Here is a 21,436-nt window from a genome sequence, read left to right as displayed (position 1 = left end):
ACACTTAAAAATGGATTTTACACGTATAAATGAACTTTATTAGGTAAGTGGGCTTTTAGAAATTACTACAATATATGCTATTGAATTGTCCATAGGATATCCATGTGTAAGTACACCTTATGCGAGTAAATGGCTTTTGAAAATTGGTACAATAGTAGTTACATTTACACGTATAAACCCTTTTGAAAATTACCCCCTATGGCTTTAAATACCTAGATATCCAGGTACCTTTAGAGCTAACTCATTTTTTTCAAGTTAAACTATTATAATACAATTCAGGAAATGAAGGTAAATTTAAATAGTGGACATCCTGCTGTTTAGGCTAATGGGCTAAACAAATGCTTTATTTATTTATTTAAACAATTTATGTTCCACTGATCCACAAATCTCAGATTACAAGTAACATACACAAAATATTTAATTACAACAATAATACATCACGAAACAGCAACTGATTACAAAACAAATAGTGAAAAACAATAGAACAGAGTCATGAGAAGAAAGACAAATATTCATTAACCAATGAACCCAAGTTCTTATTTATTTATTTATTTGGCGGTCACTTTTATGCTGCGGTATCACAGAAAGTCAATGTGGTTTACAAACTTAAAAGCACATCTTTAAACAAAATTTAAAACAAAACTAAACAAAAAAAATCAGGAGTCACCATACTGAAACCTCATCTACAAATTACTCACTAAGGGGTAGATATTAAAAGGAACGCGCGGGCGTAGATTTGTGCGCGCAACTCAGCACGCAGAAATCTACGCCCGATTTTATAAAATGCGCGCACAGCCGCACGCTTGTTATAAAATCCAGGGTTGGCGCGCGCAAGGGGGTGCACACTTGTGCACCTTGCGTGCACCGAGCCGCGCAACCTTCCTCCGTTCTCGAAATCGGAGCGGCCTCGGAGGGAACTTTCCTTCCGCCCCCGCCCAACTTCCCCTCCCTTCCCCTATCTAACCCGCCCCCCAGCCCTACCTAAACCCCTCCCCCTTACCTTTAACTTAGAAGTTGCACCTGCCTCTGGATAGGTGTAGGTTGCACACGCCGGCCAACGGCCGGCCCGCAATCCTGGGCATAGCGGCAAATGACCACTGTGCCTGGAGGCTCCGGCCCTGCTCCGCCCCGCCCCGCCCCCTTTTTCAAACCCAGGGACATACGCGCGTCACCGGGCCTATGCAAAATAAGCTCGGCGTGCGCAGAAGGAATTTTAAAGGGTTACGCGCCTAAGTATTCTATTACATACCTTTACATTCCCACTGAAACTTCTAAATTGTGCTCCAAAATGCCTCTGAACAGCCAGTTTTTAATAATTTTTTTAAAGATGAGGTAACCACCTCAGTTCTCAACTTTCCTGACATGCTGTTCCACACTATAGGATTGCCCACAGAAAGTTCTGTTAAGAAAAGCTAGAGAGAAAAAGATACATTTTAGCTGCTTTCTGAACCGTAACAAGTCATTCTCTGCTCTGATCTCACCTGGGAGAATATTCCAAAGTATAGGCCCAGCTATTCTGAAAAATTGTTTATGGGATACCTATAGATAAGCTTCCTTGAAAGAGGGTTTTTTGAAGAGATTTTGAGTAGCTGAGAAGAGACACTGAGTAGGACAGTACCTGCATATGGAAGAAACAATACAGAAACAGGGTACCAGTCCATGTAAAGCCTTGAAAACCAAAGTAATGATCTTAAATGTTACCCTCCAAGAGACAGGAAGTCCATGGAGGTCAGCTCGAACAGGAGAAATATAGTCACATAGCAAAGAATCGGAAACGAGATGAGCAGCAGAATTTTGATAAGTTGGAAGGCCTTCAAAGGAGACTCAAGAAGACCCAAGGAAAAAAAAAACATAGCAATAATCCAAATAGGACAGAATGAAAGACTGAGTAACAGTCTGGAAATCTGAGTTAGATAGATAATATAGGCTTTAAAGAACACAAAATCTGCAGTTTGAAGTAAGATGACTGAACAGAGCATCTATGTGAGGATGCAAGGAAAGGAAGGAATCAACTATAACTTCCTAGATCCCGAGCTTTAGCTTAATAAGAATGGTGTGCCCCTCAAATGAAAATTTCTCAGGAATATTTTTATCTTCTACTCTTGATAGAAATACTACTACTGTTTGTTAGGTTGGGTTTTTTTTCTTAAGAGCAAGCATATTGTTTGACAGTCAATCTTTATGGCAGAAAGGCAAAATTGTCACTTTGCCTAGTGCAGAAGCAAACACAGAAGAAACCCAATCTGGTTACAATGACTAACTTACCCAAATTATTTTTTTTTCAGATAATCCCAGTAAATATTTATAATATAGTTTTTAAGGAACTGAAAAGTGAAATTAAATCATTTTGTAAATGTATAAGGGTGAGACTGAGATTTTGTTAATTGCAGGATGCTTGAGAAGATTAGGGGGTGACTCTACCTTACTGACATTGCTATTTTGGCTGCATTATTGATATATTTATTTATTTATTTATTTATTTATTTATAGTTTTTTATATACCGCCGCTCATCAGAGATATCACGTCGGTGTACAGTGAACAGGAACTTACGCCGGAGCGTTATACATTTAACAAGTGTTAAATATATGTTAAAAGACGATTGCAGACTCTCAGGGCATTGAATGGTTAAATCTAAAGGCATTGGCAGTTTTCCCTTATAAGTTGTCACAAATGCCCTTCATTCCAGGCAAACTGCTAGTATCAAACAACATGTCTTAATTAATGATACTTTGCAAGTGTAGTATAAGATGTGCAAGATTAATAGAATAAAGAAAAAATGAGATCTTGACATTAGCTAGTATTTCTGCAAATCCAGGATTACATCTAGCTTTGCCTCCTGAAATGAAACTCTGATGATCAGAGGCTGGCGTAAAGCAATACAAACATCTGTTTCACGGAAATTCTCTAATGATTACGGACATTTTCTTCTACATATAACCTTCCAACTTATTGCTGGCTTGTCCATAGGCAGTTGCCCATTTCTTTATGAATAAATATAATTTACAAAATGTAGCCAGACTTCTTACCCCTTGGGAACATCAATTTTCTGAGCTTTCTGAGAAATATTCTAGGCTTAAGGAATTTTACAAAAATAATGCAAAATGAGGAAAGAAAGGTCTGTTTATGTGCATTATGGTCAGAAGATCTTGGAAAGGCAGATATTCCTGAAAATTTGGATAGCACTTGTGTAAATGTAATTAAAGTTGCACATTGTGCGAGGCTTCAAGATGAGCAATAATGAAATATTCATTACATGCATCCAACTTCTTATAAGTTACACAAGAGGAAACTTGACAGATTTCCATTATGATGGAAGGGCTTTGCGGAGGTGGTTCTACAGGAGATATCTTTTGGAAAAGCTCTTTGATCAAACAATTCTGATCTTGGATAAAAAATGAGTGACTGTATGGGATACTCTATTGTAAAAAAACATACTTTCAGCATTGTTTGGAGTGGATATGTAGGATCTGTTAAAGCTCAGAAGAGATTGTTCCATATGATGTGCAGCTCATATGTCCTTTTTAATACATTGGAAGCAAGACCATTCACTTGCAATACAGTCTTCAACAGACAGTTTTCTAATTTTGATTAATGCTGAAAGAACACTGCTTGTCAGGTGAGTTTATCACCAGAAAATTATATTAAGCTTGTGGGAAGGTTTGTAAAATCTCTTTAAACATACTAGATTATACATATTAGTTGCACATTCAAAAATATACATGGGCTGGAATTCTTCAGTCATTCACTATCCCTATCGAAAGGTTGATTTATATGCTCTGCAGTCCTGTTTGAATCGGCTGAGGGATGGGTGAAGATTTCAAGGAGCTGACCTGCCACACTGGGGAGAGGAGCTTTACCAACAATGCTCGCCTCCCTGCTGCAAGACCCGTCATGCTCCTCACCTGCTGGATCTGTTGAACTCTGCCCCCCCCCCCCCCTCCTACTGCTATCATCGCAGGCCAATCTTAAAATGCAGCCTCCTTAGGGAGCGAGTTAGAAGTAAATTAGATTCAGCTATGTTTCTCCTTGCCATGGAATTGAAGATTTGGCTGAGAGGACTTTAATGAGGCAAGGAAGAAATATCTGAAATTTGTTTGGGACTTGATGTAGGAGGGGGATAAAAAGATTGGTTAGCATATTGGTCGAGTGGTTGTTAGTGATGAGGTGATGACTGCTCAAACCTTATTGGGGGGGGTGATCATATTATCTGGCAGATGAGGGTTTTTTTTCATATTGTTTCATATTCTATTATGTATTTATTTACGCATGTAATTTTAGAAATGTATTGATTTATATTATGTATTTTATTTTGCACTTAATAGTGGGGATTTAGTATTTATTAATGTATTGATGTATAGGATTATGCATCTTGTATTTGATTAAGTACTTTTATTGCTGACAACCATACTAGGTGGTCCTTTGGTGGGCGAGAAAGTCATTATATAAACGTCAGATTAGATAAGGTGCCATTGACTTTTATTATTGATGCTATTATGGCAAGATATGTATGTTTTAGTTCAGTGGTTCTCAAACGTATCCCCTCGTGACACACCTGACGGACAAAGCTCACGTGTGACACACTGTTCATTACAATACACAGTGGAAGTTTAAAAAAAGGCCTCATATTACTTTTATTGTTAAGAATGACACAAGGGAAAGATGAGTACTCTCTCTGAACAGAAATTACATAAATAGTAAACCTCCCATACCAGAACAGCACAAACTTCCAGCACTCAAACAGTAACTGCCTTACCTAAGAAAAGGCAACTCTGAAAATATTACACCGGGTCTTAAAACTCTAATACTCCTCCTATTAGGAAAATGGAACAAGCTAGACTGCTATAGAACCCTACACAGAAACTGCACCCCAGCAGAATACCTAACCTCAGTCACATGTGCAGAGCAGACCCTCACCTAACAAAGAATAAAGAGACCATAAAGCATAAATACAAACAGGCAGACAAAAACTGAACTGGAACCTGCAACAAGTCAGAGACTCTGTATGCAGTGCAACAAAGGAAAAAGAGAAACATCACCGGTCCTCATAAAACAAATCAAGAAATATAAAATCAATAGCAGTAAAACTATTAAAATAAAAAGAACAGATTTCAAAACAGCTGATGAATGGAATACCCAATAATTAAAAACTTATCTAAAAAATTTAGACACCAATAACATAATTCAAAACAGCAGACACAAAGACCCAATAATTAAAAATAATAAGGATAAAAACATGTTCTGCTCTCCATATCTGGGAACATTTGATTTGCAGGTGCCCTGAGATTGTTGTGAATTAAGAGGAGAAGAGGAGGGGGGGGGGAGGGTGGCTAGCAACTTTCTCCTCTCTTTCAGTCACACACAAGGTCTCTCTCTCACTTACACACAGGGTCTCAATCACACATATACACACATGCTCTCTCTCTCTCTCTCACTTATACACACAGGCTCTCAGTCACATACTCACAGGTTCTCTCTCACTTACACATATACGAATTTTAAATTGCCCGTGCACGTAAAATACGGGGGTTACGCGTGTGGCCAGGCCTTGCATGCATTTTAGAAGGAGCTCGGCTACGCACATAATCTTCGTTACGGCACAAGAGCCGGGCCAAAGAAAAGGGGTGGTCCGGGGGACTGGGAGGGGCACGCAACTTGCTACTGCTCCTTTGGAGGAGCAACAGATGGATGCGCATGTTATAAAATTGCACATCCATGGATGCACGCGCGTATGTTTAAAAATTTACCCCATAGGTTCTCAAATCACACATTCATGCTGTCTCACACAAACAGGTTCTTAATCATACACTTACACACATGCACTCTCTCTCTCTCATACACAGAGACTCTCAGTCACACACTTACATGCATGATGTCTCTCATACACACATGCTTGCTTGCTTTCTCATTTTCTCTCGCTCTCCGCCCCCCCCACTGAAGAGCAACTAGTGGCAGCAGCAGCAGCTTCCTCTTTTTACAACCCTCACAGCCTCGAGAAAAGAGTCCCATCAGCCACAGGGGCTGACGTTACTCCAGGCTGTGCTGCTCTTCTCTTTTGGGCCGATGCTGCACGCACTTATACCTTAGCATGGTCTCTTCTTCCCATGCGCGTGGCCACTGCACACCACTTCCTCTTCTGGGCCATGGGAGCGAGAAGAAGAGAGCATACTGCTAGTATCGCCGATTCCAGCCCTCCTGCCGCATTCCACTCAGGCTATCAGCATGTCACGTCCAGGTGAAGGAAGAGTTTGCATCTCGTTGGGGCAGGAGCATTTGGGTACCAGGAAGTATGGCGACACACCTGCATGTGCTTGGTGACACACTGATATGTCGTGATACTCTCGCTGAGAACTGCTGATTTAGTTAATTTGGAAAATAGAAATAAAATATTTAAAAAAAAAATTCTAAAACAAACATCCACATAATACCCCAGAGAATCTACTTTGGCATGCCTGTTTCAATGGGATTTCTTATGTACTAAATTCTTAGCTCATCGTTTGTATGTGAGAAAAGCTTCCTTTCTTTTTAAACTCTCAATTCCAATATCTTCAAACCACATGGTCTCACAGAATCTGATACAATGATTCATAACAATATTTAAAACAGCCATTATCTCTTATATCCATGAGGAATATGTGATCCCCCAACCTCAATGATTGGTTACCAAACAGCCAATGATATAGCTCTCCTTATAGTCATGTAGATGCTCAGTCGTTACAGAAGCAGACCAAAGAAAATTGTTTTTTAAATTAGGTCATATCAACTCTAAGTAATGATAAAATACAGAAAAATATTATACTTTGAAAAAATGATCATTCATATATTTAAACAAGCAACACTTAGTGAATGCATGTTTATCAGAAAATGAGACTACAAAGTCCAAACAATTCAATTTTTTATGGCCAGCTAATTCAAGTAAGTTAGACATCACTAGCAAGAGCATCATCATAACTAGGCAATCCAAACTGGCAAATATGCCAGTTAACTACAATTACCAAGAATGCTTGCAAAGCCAGATGAATCAATACGCATCCCCAAACACATTCAGCCATGACTAAATAAACAAAACAATATATTTACATCACCAGCTGGTCTGGAGCATCAAATAATAAAATGAACACCACCAGGATCATATGAGGCAGAACAAAATACTCAGGTGTCTGTAACACTCCAAAACAAATTAATCCAATGCTTGCCATTTCAATTATCTTCAGAAGTTAGAAATTCTTGAAAATGTACTTCATGCAGAGACAGAGCCTAAGGGACTGGAGCTGGGCAACAGGAACACAGACTGGATTCTGAAGGCTGACATTACAGCATAGAGCCTTGGCCAGAGCTGGGGATTTGCTGGCAGTGAAAATCACCTCCCTAAGGACTGGGAGTTACAGATCTTTGGAGTGTGGTATATGAAGTCCATGACTGCAGTTGGAAAGAGTAACCTGTGGTCGCAATTTACAAGCTGGAGAAGTTTGCTAAATAGAGCATGTATCTTTCAGTTTCAGTGAGCCAGCCTTAGTGGAGTTAATCGACAAATTCAATAGTGCCTGAGATGAGTTGTGGCTGAAATGCAAATGCAAGACATATATTGGTGTTAAAAGGGGAGATTGTGGTGATTTAGCTAAAATAATTTAAGGCACTAATTCTGTTGATTCATAATGCCTCACAGACAGAATAAAGGGCTTAAAAGACCCAGCTCCCACACCACTAAATGAATAAAAGACATTAATATAGGTATCAGCCTTGATATATCACTATGTTACTCATTCACAGACAGCAAGTGTATGGGGTACAGGAAAGGGCGGCCTCTTGTAGTGTCTCCAAAATATGTCACCCTGCTCCTGGGAATCCAGCTCCTTAATGAAAACAACTCTTTTTTAGACCCCAGAAATAGAAGAGCATTAGATGGAATCAGATGATAGAGATGTGTCTGCAGCATCTGATATGGTGTATTATGATTGGGTCCTCTCTCCTCCTAGGTTCATCAAAATGCTATTTCACATGGATAACGCCGGCAATAAGAAAAAGGGGTGGGGTTATGATCATTTTACAATTATCGCACCATACGCTATGTTAGCACTTCGCATAGGTAGTTTATCACAACATGCGGTAACGTTTTTGGGAGCCTAGATTGGGGGGGGGGGGGGGAAGAGGGAGAGAGAGACAGCGAAAGAAAGAGAGAGAGACTCTTTATAAGGCCTTCATAGTTCTGAACTATTTATATCACTACAGAAGGGCCAGCTAGTAACTTGAGGTGAGGTTTTGGTGGCAGTGTAGGATTTTGGGGCTAGTTTTACTTGCAGAGTGAGACATATGAACAAGCACAGTAGACCTCAGAGGAGATTTGACATCATTTGGAGTGAGGAAAATCACACAAAGATGAGATTTCTTCAGTGTTCTCGTGCCCTAGCTTGATGGACCTCCTATAGCAGTATAAATAAGTGACTACTATGTGTGCCACCCCAGAACCTCTCTCTCTCCATTCCGCTCCACTCCCCAAGCCCAAAAATGCTCAAAATGCAATTTGCAATCTTTATCGCAAATTGCATTACAGCCGTTTCAGGCATTTCGCACAGCTTAACGTCAGGAAAAAAGGGTTAGCTATTTCCGGTGTTAAAAGAACATAAGAACATGCCATACTGGGTCAGACCAAAGGTCCATCAAGCCCAACATCCTGTTTCCAACAGTGGCCAATCCAGGCCATAAGAACCTGGCAAGTACCCAAAAACTAAGTCTATTCCATGTTACCGTTGCTAGTAATAGCGGTGGCTATTTTCTAAGTCAACTTAATTAATAGCAGGTAATGGACTTCTCCTCCAAGACGTTATACAATCCTTTTTTAAACACAGCTACACAAACTGCACTAACCACATTCTCTGGCAACAAATTCTAGAGTTTAATTGTGCGTTGAGTGAAAAAGAACTTTCTTCAATTAGTTTTAAATGTGCCACATGCTAACTTCATGGAGTGCCCCCTAGTCTTTCTATTATCCGAAAGTAAATAACCGATTCACATTTACCCATTCTAGACCTCTCATTATTTTAAACATCTCTATCGATTCTCCCCTCAGCCATCTCTTCTCCAAGCTGAAAAGTCCTAACCTCTTTAGTCTTTCCTAATAGGGGAGCTGTTCCATCCCCTTTATCAGTTTGGTCGCCATTCTCCGTACCTTCTCCATCACAACTATATCTTTACTGAGATGCGGCGACCAGAATTGTACACAGTATTCAAGGTGCAGTCTCACCATGGAGCGATACAGAGGCATTATATAGAAACATAGAAACATAGAAGTGACGGCAGAAGAAGACCAAACGGCCCATCCAGTCTGCCCAGCAAGCCCCCACATCCATTTGTTTTCATAATCTGTTACTCTGACCGCTGAGGTCAGGGCCCTTATTGGTAACTTTTTTGTTCCAATTCCCTTCCACCCCCACCATCGATGCAAACAGCAGTGCCGGAGCTGCATCCAAGCGAAGCATCCCGCCAATTGGTTTGGGGCAGCAACCGCCGCAATAAGCAAGCTACTCCCATTTGTTTATCCTGCATGTGCAATTCAGCTATTGTTGTTTGTCAGAATAAAAATCCTCTTTACTTAATTCCCTCTGTTGCTGAAGCAGTGAGCTGCGCTGGATACTTATTCCAAGTCAAGTATCAGGCTTAATTGATTCGGGGGAGTAGCCACCGTAACAAGCAAGCTACACCCATGCTCATCTGCCTACCCAGACCATGCAACTCACTCCCTGTTGGTTGATGCTGATATAAATCATCTTTTCTTCATTCTCTCTGCCGTTGAAGCAGAGAGCCATGCTGGACATGCATTGAAAGTGAAGTATCAGGCTTATTTGATTTGGGGTACTAACCGCCGTAACAAGCCAGCTACTCCCATGCTTATTTGTTTACCCAGACTATGTAATTCATTCCTTGTTGGTTGATGCTGAATATAAATCATCTTTTCTTCATTTTCCCTGCCGTTGAAGGAGAGAGCTATGCTGGATGTGCATTGAAAGTGAAGTATCAGGCTTATTTGATTTAGGGTAGTAACCGCCGTAACAAGCCAGCTACTCCCATGCTTATTTGTTTACCCAGACTATGTAATTCATTCCTTGTTGGTTGATGCTGAATATAAATCATCTTTTCTTCATTTTCCCTGCCGTTGAAGGAGAGAGCTATGCTGGATGTGCATTGAAAGTGAAGTATCAGGCTTATTTGATTTAGGGTAGTAACCGCCGTAACAAGCCAGCTACTCCCATGCTTATTTGTTTACCCAGACTATGTAATTCATTCCTTGTTGGTTGATGCTGAATATAAATCATCTTTTCTTCATTTTCCCTGCCGTTGAAGAAGAGAGCTATGCTGGATGTGCATTGAAAGTGAAGTATCAGGCTTATTTGATTTGGGGTAGTAACCACCGTAACAAACAAGCTACTCCCCTGCTTTTTTGTGGATGCAAATCCTTTTTTCCACAATTCCTCTTGCCATTGAAGCATAGAGCAATATTGGAGTCGCATTAAATGTGTGTATGTTTATTGAATAAGGATATTAATCTCCAGGTAGTAGCCGTCATTCCCACAAGCAAGCCACCCCTTGCCTCTTCTCTTCATTCACATCCTCTAGACTTTATGGATAACCAGTGTTTATCCCACGCCCCTTTGAAATCCTTCACAGTTTTGGTCTTCACCACTTCCTCCGGAAGGGCATTCCAGGCATCCACCACCCTCTCCTTGAAGAAATACTTCCTGACATTGGTTCTGAGTCTTCCTCCCTGGAGTTTTAAATCGTGACCCCTGGTTCTGCTGATTTTTTTGCAACGGAAAAGGTTTGTCATTGTCTTTGGATCATTAAAACCTTTCAAGTATCTGAAAGTTTGAATCATATCACCCTTGCTCCTCCTTTCCTCCAAGGTGTACATATTTAGATTCTTCAATCTCTCCTCATAAATCATTCTATGAAGACCTTCCACCTTTTTGGTCGCCCTTCTATGGACCGCCTCCATCCTGTCTCTGTCCCTTCAGAGATACGGTCTCCAGAACTGAACAAAGTACTCCATGTGAGGCCTCATCAAGGACCTGTACAAGGGGATTATCACTTCCCTTTTCTTACTCGATATTCCTCTCTCTATGCAGCCCAGCATTCTTCTGGCTTTAGCTATCGCCTTGACATTTTCCATTTTATTCACCATTCCCTTTCTAATAATTCCCAACATTGTTTGCTTTTTTGACTGCTGCAGCACACTGAACCAAGGATTTCAATGTGTTATCCACTATGACGCCTAGACCTCTTTCTTGGGTTGTAGCACCTAATATGGAACCTAACATTGTGTAACTATAGCATGGGTTATTTTTCCCTATATGCATCACCTTGCACTTATCCACATTAAATTTCATCTGCCATTCGGATGCCCAGTTTTCCAGTCTTGCAAGGTCCTCCTGTAATGTATCACAGTCTGCTTGTGATTTAACTACTCTGAATAATTTTGTATCATCCGCAAATTTGATAACGTCACTCGTCGTATTCCTTTCCAGATCATTGATATATATATTGAAAAGCACCGGTCCAAGTACAGATCCCTGAGGCACTCCACTGTTTACCCTTTTCCACTGAGAAAATTGACCATTTAGTCCTACTCTCTGTTTCCTGTCTTTTAACCAGTTTGTAATCCACGAAAGGACATCGCCTCCTATCCCATGACTTTTTAGTTTTCGTAGAAGCCTCTCATGAGGGACTTTGTCAAACGCCTTCTGAAAATCCAAATACACTACACCTACCGGTTCACCTTTATCCACATGTTTATTAACCCCTTCAAAAAAATGAAGCAGGTTTGTTAGGCAAGACTTCCCCTTGGGTAAATCCGTGTTGACTGTGTTTCATTAAATCATGTCTTTCTATATGCTCTACAATTTTGATCTTGAGGATAGTTTCCACTATTTTTCCCGGCACTGAAGTTAGAATCACTGGTCTATAGTTACCCGGATCGCCCCAGGAGCCTTTTTTAAATATTGGGGTTACATTGGCCACCCTCCAGTCTTCAGGTACAATGGATGATTTTAATGATAGGTTACAAATTTTAACTAATAGGTCAGAAATTTCATTTTTTATTTCCTTTAGTACCCTAGGATGCATACCATCCGGTCCAGGTGACTTGCTACTCTTTAGTTTGTCAATCTGGCCTACTACATCTTCCAGGTTGACAGTGATTTTGTTCAGTTCGTCTGACTCATCACCCCTGAAAACCAACTCCGGAACTGGTATCTCCCCAACATCCTCATTAGTAAACACGGAAGCAAAGAATTAATTTAGTCTTTCTGCAATGGCCGTATCTTCCCTAAGAGCCCCTTTAACCCCTCAGTCATCTAATGGTCCAACCGACTCCCTCACAGGTTTCTTGCTTCGGATATATTTAAAAAAGTTTTTATTATGAGTGCGTGTGCAGAGTGCCCGGTCCCTTATAGGACCAGGGGCGGGTCCTAGCTCCGCGGTGCGCCTTGATTGAACGTACTACTAAAGGAAATGCCTGCCTGCACTTCCTTGCCTTGGCAATTGGGTCGACACCGTGTGTGTACTGAGTTTGCCTCCGTGTCTCACAGCCTGTTCCAGTCTTGTTCCAGCGACCTCGTGTTCCAGCATCTGTCTTTTCCTGCGTTCCTCCAGATAGTACCTCTTGAACTGACTCTCTGGTACTGACCTTTGCCTGTCTCCTTGACCACGCTGATCGCTGCCCGGATTCTGACCTTTGCCTGCCTCCTTGACCATGTCTGACCTCTGGAACCTGACCCCTGCTTTGGCTCACTACTCTTGGACTTATTCTTGGAACTTGACCCCTGCTTTGGCTGACCTCTCTCGGACTGATCCTTGGAACTCAACCTCGGCTATCCTTGAACACGCCTCCCTGATTCTGGCCCTGCTCCTAGCCTTGTCATCGCAGACACACTACTGGCCTTCCTTGATCCCTCAGGCCTCCAGTCAAGACTTCGACTGCGCACCCTTGATCCTGGTGGGCACACCTCTATACTTCCTATCTCAGAGACCCTGTAAGGCCCACCTAAGTCCAAGCAGCCCGGGTCCCCAAGGGCTCCACCTGGGGGGAACCTCGGGCTTCCAGTGGTGAAGCTCCAGCTAGCCTCTGTCTCCTCCTGTGCTCCGCCACCTGGTGGCAGGTGCTTCCTGGGACCGACCTGGTAGCCGTTCTACCCGGCTTCAGGACAAGGGTCCACCTCCAAGCGCAACATAATTTTAGTAATTTTTTTCTCTCTCCAAAACTGGGTTGAATATGTTAGGATGAATGTTGGCAAGATCTATATGAAAATGTATTTGTTTTATTTAGGTACACATGGAAGGCTTGCTATATAAGCTAACAATAAACTGAAAAATGTAACAAAAGTGCAGTTAAATAAAGAAAACCCATTTTGGAAAACTACTTTATGTAAGGAAAATCAAAAAACAAAATTTACCTTAAACATACTCATAAAACCAGCAAATAACTACCTCTCTAGACGATCAACATAGCTACTAATGCTAAAAGCTAATTAAATAACTCAATATCCCAGCTTCCAACCCTATCAGAAACCTCCATTTTGTTTTTTTTATTTTCTTTATGGTTATCCTCTGAAGCAGGCAAAGTGCTGCCGAAACCCCTTGGTGTAAGACACTGTGTGTGTATTAGCTGTGTCTCATTTTGCGAGAGATTCCTGTTGATATGTTAAGATAAGCATTGTTTATTCTTCAAAAAAAAGATGCATGTCCTTTAATTTAAGTTTAGTATATTTGTCATCGAATGGTAGATGGTTTGAAGCCACATGCTGTTCTATAATTCTGTCTAAAGCTCACTGAAGGCATAAGACAGCAGAGTGAATCATAAGTATTTTCCATCTTTCTAATATCACTTTGGAGTCATTGTAGAAGAATTTTATAAAGTGCTATTGGTTTCCTTTGCTCCTTTGCTGTTTATTTTACTGCACATGAGAGATTTTGCTCGTTTCTGTTTTTTGTTATGAGTGTGTAAGTTATCCAGATAAAGCTATTCAGATGCTTCTATTCAGATATACAGCAGCAGACGTATCTGGATAAGTCCTGCTGAATATCTGGATAAAGTTATCTAGTTAACTTTATACAGATAACATTAAAACAGCCTTTTTCCCCGATCAGACTCACCTGCATAACTTTAGTCAGAGAGCACTGATTACTACTTCTGATTAGTTAAAGTATTATCACTCCCTGGGAATACCTCCAATGTCACCTCTTTTATGCAAATACATTTTGTGCAGGCAATGATTTCCCATATAAAATTTACCCAATAAACAGGGAAGACAGGGAGAGTAATTTAAACCATGAACATTTTTCCAGTTAATTCCCAAAGTTAGCCAGACAAAACTTTTGAATATGGACCTCTTGGTTTCTGATTATGCACAAAATAATTGAAACGCAGTATTAACCAACATGAATCTATTTAAAACATGCATCGAGTTTTTCAACAACATCCTAAGTCAGTGGTATTCACTTCCAGTCCTTCAGGCCGCAAAAGGGTCCGATTTTTATGATATCCCTAATGAAAATGTATCAGATAGATTTACATTCAGTTGAGGCAGGATGCATGCAAATCTGTTTTATGCATATTTATCAGGGATATCTGAAAACGTGACATGTTTGTGGCCCTCAAGGACTGGAAGCAAATACTACAGTCCTAATGTGTTCGCTACAGAATGTAATATATTAGATCAGTAGATACCTTCTACATCAGTGGTTCCCAAAGTTGTCCTGAGGGACCCCCAGCCAGTCAGGTTTTCAGGATATCCACAATTAATATGCATGAGAGATATTTGAATGCACTGCCTCCGTTGCATTCAAATTTATCTCATGCATATTCATTGTGGATATCCTGAAAACCTGATTGGCTGGGGATCCCCCAGGACAGGTTTGGGAGCCACTGTTTTACATTATATTGATGATTGTATATACCCTTTTATCACAGACTTTGAGGATCATGGCCTATTACATGACAGATTTTCTTGGGAAAAAATACTACCCAGAATAACGTGCACCAACAGAGTTCAATGTTCAATGTTTTGAATTTAAAGAACTTAACATATCCCACCAAGAAGCAAAGGCATGTGCATGATAAGTCTATAAGTCTGTCCTAGAATTTTCCCTGACCCTTGAAGCACATAAGCATGAGAACCTTTGGGTGCTCATAGCCATGGAGGAGGCCCTCAATGATGTTTTGAAAGCATCATTGGTCCAATGAATCAAATGCTTCCCACACACCTCACCATTGTTGAACAAGGGAACAAACTTGTATGCTTTTTCTAAAAGGAGAAATCTGGTAAAATGTTATGCCCCTTAGAGTATGGAATGAAAGTACTCAACCATGAAGAAACTATGCAAAAAAGCATTAAATTAAATTTAAAAAAAACAAACTATCTTCCATAAAAATCCCAAGTCTGTGGCTCACAGCAAGGGGATACTAAGGAATGAGCTTTGGACATCTTTGCCTTTTTCAGGGAGGATTCAAAAGCACAGACTGATGTGGTAACTGGACCCTGTTGAATCCTGGAACTTTCTGGATTTGGTTTTAGTGTCCACTTTCTTTCCCAAAGGATCCACAGTGAATGGGGTCTTCTACATGTTTTACTACACATCCTAATGGAGTTGATGGACCAGCACTATCACCAACTTCTTGGGGGCATTGAGGTACCTAAGCAAAGCAGGTAATGGTGCCCTAGACTCCTCAACCTCGACCATAAAATGAATGGTTCCAGCCATTCTCTGTATGAAAGAGTAAAATGAAATGTCTATAAGGGGATGTCATGAGATTAATCTTGCTAGAAACTAGGTTCTCCATATAGATAAGTTTGGTTCCAAGACACTTAAGATTTAGATTCCATGATTCAAACTGAATCCGCACTCTAGAAAAGCATAAACCCTGAAGCTATAACCTCAATAGGTTTCTCAAATGATTCCTTGAGAACTGGAACTGTCCAGAAAGAGGCTGAAAACTGGAGAGACTTCTTCCTCTGAAACTGCCTTGCTTCTATTCATGGATTCACTTGTCTAATCTCTCTCAGATCTCACTTATACCAACATTGGAGTAGCCTCATCAGAAGAGGTCTCGTCCTCTTATGTAACCAGAGGGCAAATACCAATAGTAGTCAACTCAGTCCCTGAAGTCTGATATTACTAAATCTCAAACTAGCAGGAAATCCTCAACTACTGAAGCAAACATGACAGCTGCCGGCCTCCTTTTGGTTCTCTGCACCAGAGGGTACTGGTGATGATGCTGCAGTGCCTTGCCATGATGCTTAGGCTTCAAGGCCCAATCCCAAGATACTCTTCTCAGATGTCAAATAGTAGGAGAGGAAAGGTTCCCTGCTGCTGGACCTATATTTCAATATTGGTACCAAGGACAAGTGAGACATCCTCAATGCTGATATATATAGCGAGTGGCTGATGCAACTCCATGGTCTTTCAACATTCGTACCCTTGATGCCAATGGAATTGCACTGTACCTTTTGCTTGAAGCAAAGGTTTCTTGAAGTTTATCTTCAGAGATTGACTCTTGGTGACATATATGAGCAGATGTGACAGCAAGGAACATCCTGACCTGGTCCTAGATCACAAATGCATACTTCCTGATGGTTGGCTACAGACATCTTGAAGTCACTAGCCTTCCTCTGGGACACAGAAAGGAAAACAAAGGATGTGAAATCAAATATAAAATTGTCCTTGCTGCTAACTGAGGCTCACTGAAGACAAAAAGTATCATGGCCTTGTGACCATGAAGAAAAGAATGGAAACTTAAGAAAAGGCTGAAAAGGCTATCAGGCACTATATATCAGGCAAAGGAGATAGAAAACACTGACCACATTTTGAGCAAACTACATAAAAATCTACATCAAGGCTTGCTAAGGAAGAGAACACGTCCAACTGACATGGAGTCAAAAATGAATCGAGGGGGCTTTGTGAGTTTTGTTTGCACAGCAAATTCTAACATGCCCAGAAAAAAAATCTGAAAAGGCTTTTCTAGCACTCTGTAAAAGACTCTGTAAGACTTGTCTACACAGTCGCTTTCGGATGACATCACCGACTTGTGTGGATTATTTACCCTGCTTGTACACCGAGAAATAAAAGATTCAATTTTTTTAAAAATTTAATCCTCAGGAGGCAAATTTTTAAATGCATTTAACCAGGTACGTTGGACTGATAGCAAAGTGTCCTCTTCAAATCCAGCGAAAAGTGCATTCAGCTTTCACAGCATGCACATTTTCAGCTATGGTAAGAGGTGTTCCTGTGAGCACGTTTTAAGTCAAGGGAAAAAAAGACTGTGCATACATTTAATTTCCAAATGTATGTGTGCTATTTTGCTCCTGTGCCTCCACTGCCCATACAAATAACAGATGCAAAGTATGCAGGCACCTTTAGCTGACTTAGAGGTAGATTCTTCATTTTGCTATAAATAGCAAGAGAGAAAGAGAGAGAGAGAGAGAGTGCCTCTGTAGAGGCTCTCAAAAAAGAAGACTATTTATACCACTGTAAGATGGGCACTAGTAACTCGGGGTGAGGTTTGGGTGATAGTTTATCATGCATAATCATACGTACAAACAGCACAGTTACCATCAGTGAAGATTTAATGTGATTTGGAGGGATGAAAGGTAAAAGAAAAGTAGCTTTGTACCATGTTTTCTCTACCTAGCTGCAATCAAGGTAAGTCAAGAGTAAAGTGTAAACATCTGCTCTTCTTTTACCTTTTATCCCTCCAAATCACACTAAATCTTCACTGATGGTAACTGCGCTGTTTGCATGTATGACTGTGCATGATAAACTATCCCCCAAAGCCCACCCCACCCACCTCAGCCCAAGTTCATAATGCAAGAGATGTAGTTATTTCCCGCGTTCAAACCTGAATTGCTATGCATTACCTTATCGCACAGAACGATAACCAGCCCTCATTTCCATTTATTCTGCCGAAACTCCTCCCACACAACGACTAATTTTAAATTTGCATTCGCATTTCGCGATGTGGTGTTTATCACATGTGTTATGATGTTATCATGTGTGTTAGGGCCCTAATGCTATTTAATGAATGACCCTCATAGTTTGAACTTCCCAAGTTTTAAATAGAAACACCTTGGATAGTTTTTCTTTGAATATTTGCAAAAGTACATGTGTTAAAAACACCCACCTATGGGCCGATACAGTAAAAATCGCGGGAGAGCGGGCGAGTGCCCAATCTCCTGTGCGCGCGATTCAGTAAATTAATTTATTTAAAATAGGGCCCGCGGTAAAAAGAGGTGCTAGGGACACTAGCGCATCCCTAGCGCCTCCTTTTTGAGGAAGCGGCGGCTGTCAGCCGACGCTCAATTTTGCTGGCGTCGGTTCTCAAACCCGCTGACAGCCACGGGTTCGGAAACCGGACGCCGGCAAAATTGAGCATCCGGTTTTCAACCCATTTAAAAAAAAAAATTTTTTAATTTTTAACTATTTGTAACTTTTGGGACCTCCAACTTAATATCGCCATGATATTAAGTCGGAGGGTGTACAGAAAAGCAGTTTTTACTGCTTTTCTGTACACTTTCCTGGTGCCGAGAGAAATGAATGCCTACCTTTGGGTTGGCGCTAATTTCTGAAAGTAAAATGTGCAGCTTGGCTGCACATTTACTTTCTGAATCGCGCGGGCATAACTAATAGGGCCATCAACATGCATTTGCATGTTGCGGGTGCTATTAGTTTCGGGGGGGTTGGACGCACGTTTTCGGCGCGCTATTACCCCTTACTGAATAAGGGGTAAAGCTAGCGCGTCAAAAACGTGCGTCCAAATGCGGGTTAACAGTGCGCTCCACCGGAGCGCACTGTACTGTATATTGGTCTGAATGTTTGCAACTATGTGGGCTGTTTGAAAATTGCCCCATAATGTTTTTTAGAAAATGTCAATTTGTAATGCATATTTTAGTTACACCACATAACTATATACACAGTGATAAATTAAATTTTAAGAACCATAATTATATTTAGCACTATTCTTCAATCTTAATGGAAAAAAACAATACAGTTTATCAAAAAGTTAACTACATAATCTTTATTCCAAATTCAAAATACTAATCTCCTATATCTAGTTTAAATGTATCTTTTTACCTGTGACTGTAAAACATAGCCTGTAAAACAATCTGTATTGAATCAGGTATCATTCTTTCCTCATATCTAGCAATGAGTACCTGCTAATTATTTTGTAATGTTATCAAAGTTCCATTTCTTGTGCTTTTCAAAGTTAAAATACGATTGCAATAAGTTAACTCTCTATAAATAATAATTAGTTTACGGCCTTCTGTTAAAACTGTATATTTTATCCTCACACTCACTGCCCAACCACTAAAAAAAAAAATCACACACAATCCTACCTTATACAGCTGTAGTGTTTAAAAGTGCTGGCAGCCTTCTGACATTCCAAGCAGAGCTGAATGGCCCCAGGATAATCCTCTTCCTTAGAACAAAAATACAAGGATGAAAGTGTCAAAAAGAGGAAAGCGATATGTTGTGCAGCATTTGCTTAAAATAAAAAAAAATAGAAAAAAAAATAGTTATGTACAGAAAATGATAAAACTGAAATATGTAATTCATATAGAAACATAGAAATGACAGCAGAAAAGGACCAACTTTTCCATCCAATCTGCCCAGCAAACTTATGCTAGCATCTGCTGCATCTTGCAGTTACCCCTAAGTTCATCAGTTTCCTAGATCGTTAAAAGTCAGGGCCCTCATTGCTTCCTGTTCGAATCCAATTCTCCTTTTCCCCCTGCTGTTGAAGCAGAGAGCCATGAAGGAGTTGCATCAAGAATATGAAGGCTTATTGGTTAAGAGTGGTAAGCGCTGCACCAGCAAGTTACCCCCATGCACTCTTTTCTTCATTTCCATTCTCTAATCTTTAGGGATCCCACAGTGTTTATCCCATGCCCCTTTGAATTCTTTCACTGTTTTCATCTTCACCACCTCCTCCGGAAGGGCATTTCAGGCATTCACCACCCTCATAATACAAGACTTTAGTTAGTTAGAAAAATGTATGTTTCATAGCTAAAGCAGTTTTTTCTTCAAGAATTAGACAAAGTTTTCCCTTCATTTCTCTGAAGACTACATATACCATTTATATTACCAGCATCCTCAAAGAACTCCAAAGTAATCGTTAATGAAAATACTGCAACAAAATAATATTGATCAACTATTACTATACATTTATGCTATACTAACCAGAAAAACAACAAAAAAAAGTTCAAGCTGATGAAAAATTAACCATCTCATTTGTCTGGTGCTATAGAAATTTAGATACAAAAAACAAGATTACATATCACACAAACATTTTCTAAAGCTCGATTTCATGAATACCAGAGGAAGATTACCATACTTTGAAAGAGAATATAATAATTTCAATAGCAGTTAAACAACTTAATTCTACAATCACTGTTCTCCATCTACCTACCAACTCATACAGCACGGACTCAATACTACAGATCTCAACTAACGAAGAAAGGTATGTCACCAACAACTGTCATTAACACAACTCAAATAATCACATCAGCCCACAGAGCCCAAATCAAAGTTTTACTCAAGCTGTATACTTTTAAAATTACTCCAATGACAATGTGTGGGAATTCCCACATCATTGGTGAGTGTATGGGGCCATTCTCAGTTCAATAAAAAACTAGAAAATTTATAAAAAAAAAAAAAAAACAACTCTTAGAGCAGGCAAGTGGAATTGAGAGAATAATGTATGCTGCTGTCCTCAAACATCTTTGCTTTCTTCATGGACAAGTAAGATACAAAAGTCCTCACACACGGGAATATGAGCAGTAAATTTGAAAGCCTGAGATTAGACTCAATATACCCTGGTTTATGAAAGAGGTTCAATTCCAGTCAAATTATGCACAAAATTAACCTATTTGGGGACATTACACCCAGGGGTAATCCCTAGCTACAAGTTGCCTTGAAATAAAAAAGAGACAATACAAAAATGCTGATGACCAACAAACACATGCTATTTTGAATTTTCTTTTTTTTTTTTGTTTGAAGAAATCTGACCAAACCTATTGTTGCTTCAGGAATCTCTATTCAAACAGTAATAAGATGTGAATGTTTGTAACTGAGCTCTGCTTTTTATCTAAAATCTACTGAAGATACGCTATAAATTTCCACAAATGTGAAATAAGCAGCTCTATATGTTTCAGTGTCAAACAGCAGGTCATGCTGTTATAATGAAATAACTATACTCTGTCTTCTATGTTGTGAAATGTAAATCAAAGGCTCTTTATGGTCTGAGGTTTCTCTCTTTAGGTGTCAGTTTGTTAACCAAAAATTCGTCATCCCTTTTTTATTCCTAATAATCTAATGATTAATTCTCCGAGTTTCTCTGCTTCAAAGAGCAAAAGGGGGAAGGGAAGGTATAGCATAGGCCTCAGAGTACCT

General features: G+C 40.1%; 1 protein-coding gene across 1 annotated transcript in view; it reads right to left on the bottom strand.

Moving 5' to 3' along the window:
- Nucleotides 1–21,436, bottom strand: part of VPS50 (VPS50 subunit of EARP/GARPII complex) — a 620,793-nt gene that overhangs the window by 403,269 nt on the left and 196,088 nt on the right. Inside the window, 1 exon segment of the mRNA XM_029588894.1 lies at nucleotides 19,381–19,463. Coding sequence (XP_029444754.1) covers nucleotides 19,381–19,463 — 83 coding nt within the window.

The sequence above is a fragment of the Rhinatrema bivittatum genome, chromosome 2 (genome assembly GCF_901001135.1).
Source record: "Rhinatrema bivittatum chromosome 2, aRhiBiv1.1, whole genome shotgun sequence".
NCBI lineage: Eukaryota > Metazoa > Chordata > Amphibia > Gymnophiona > Rhinatrematidae > Rhinatrema > Rhinatrema bivittatum.
This window is presented reverse-complemented; position numbering and strand designations above follow the sequence as displayed.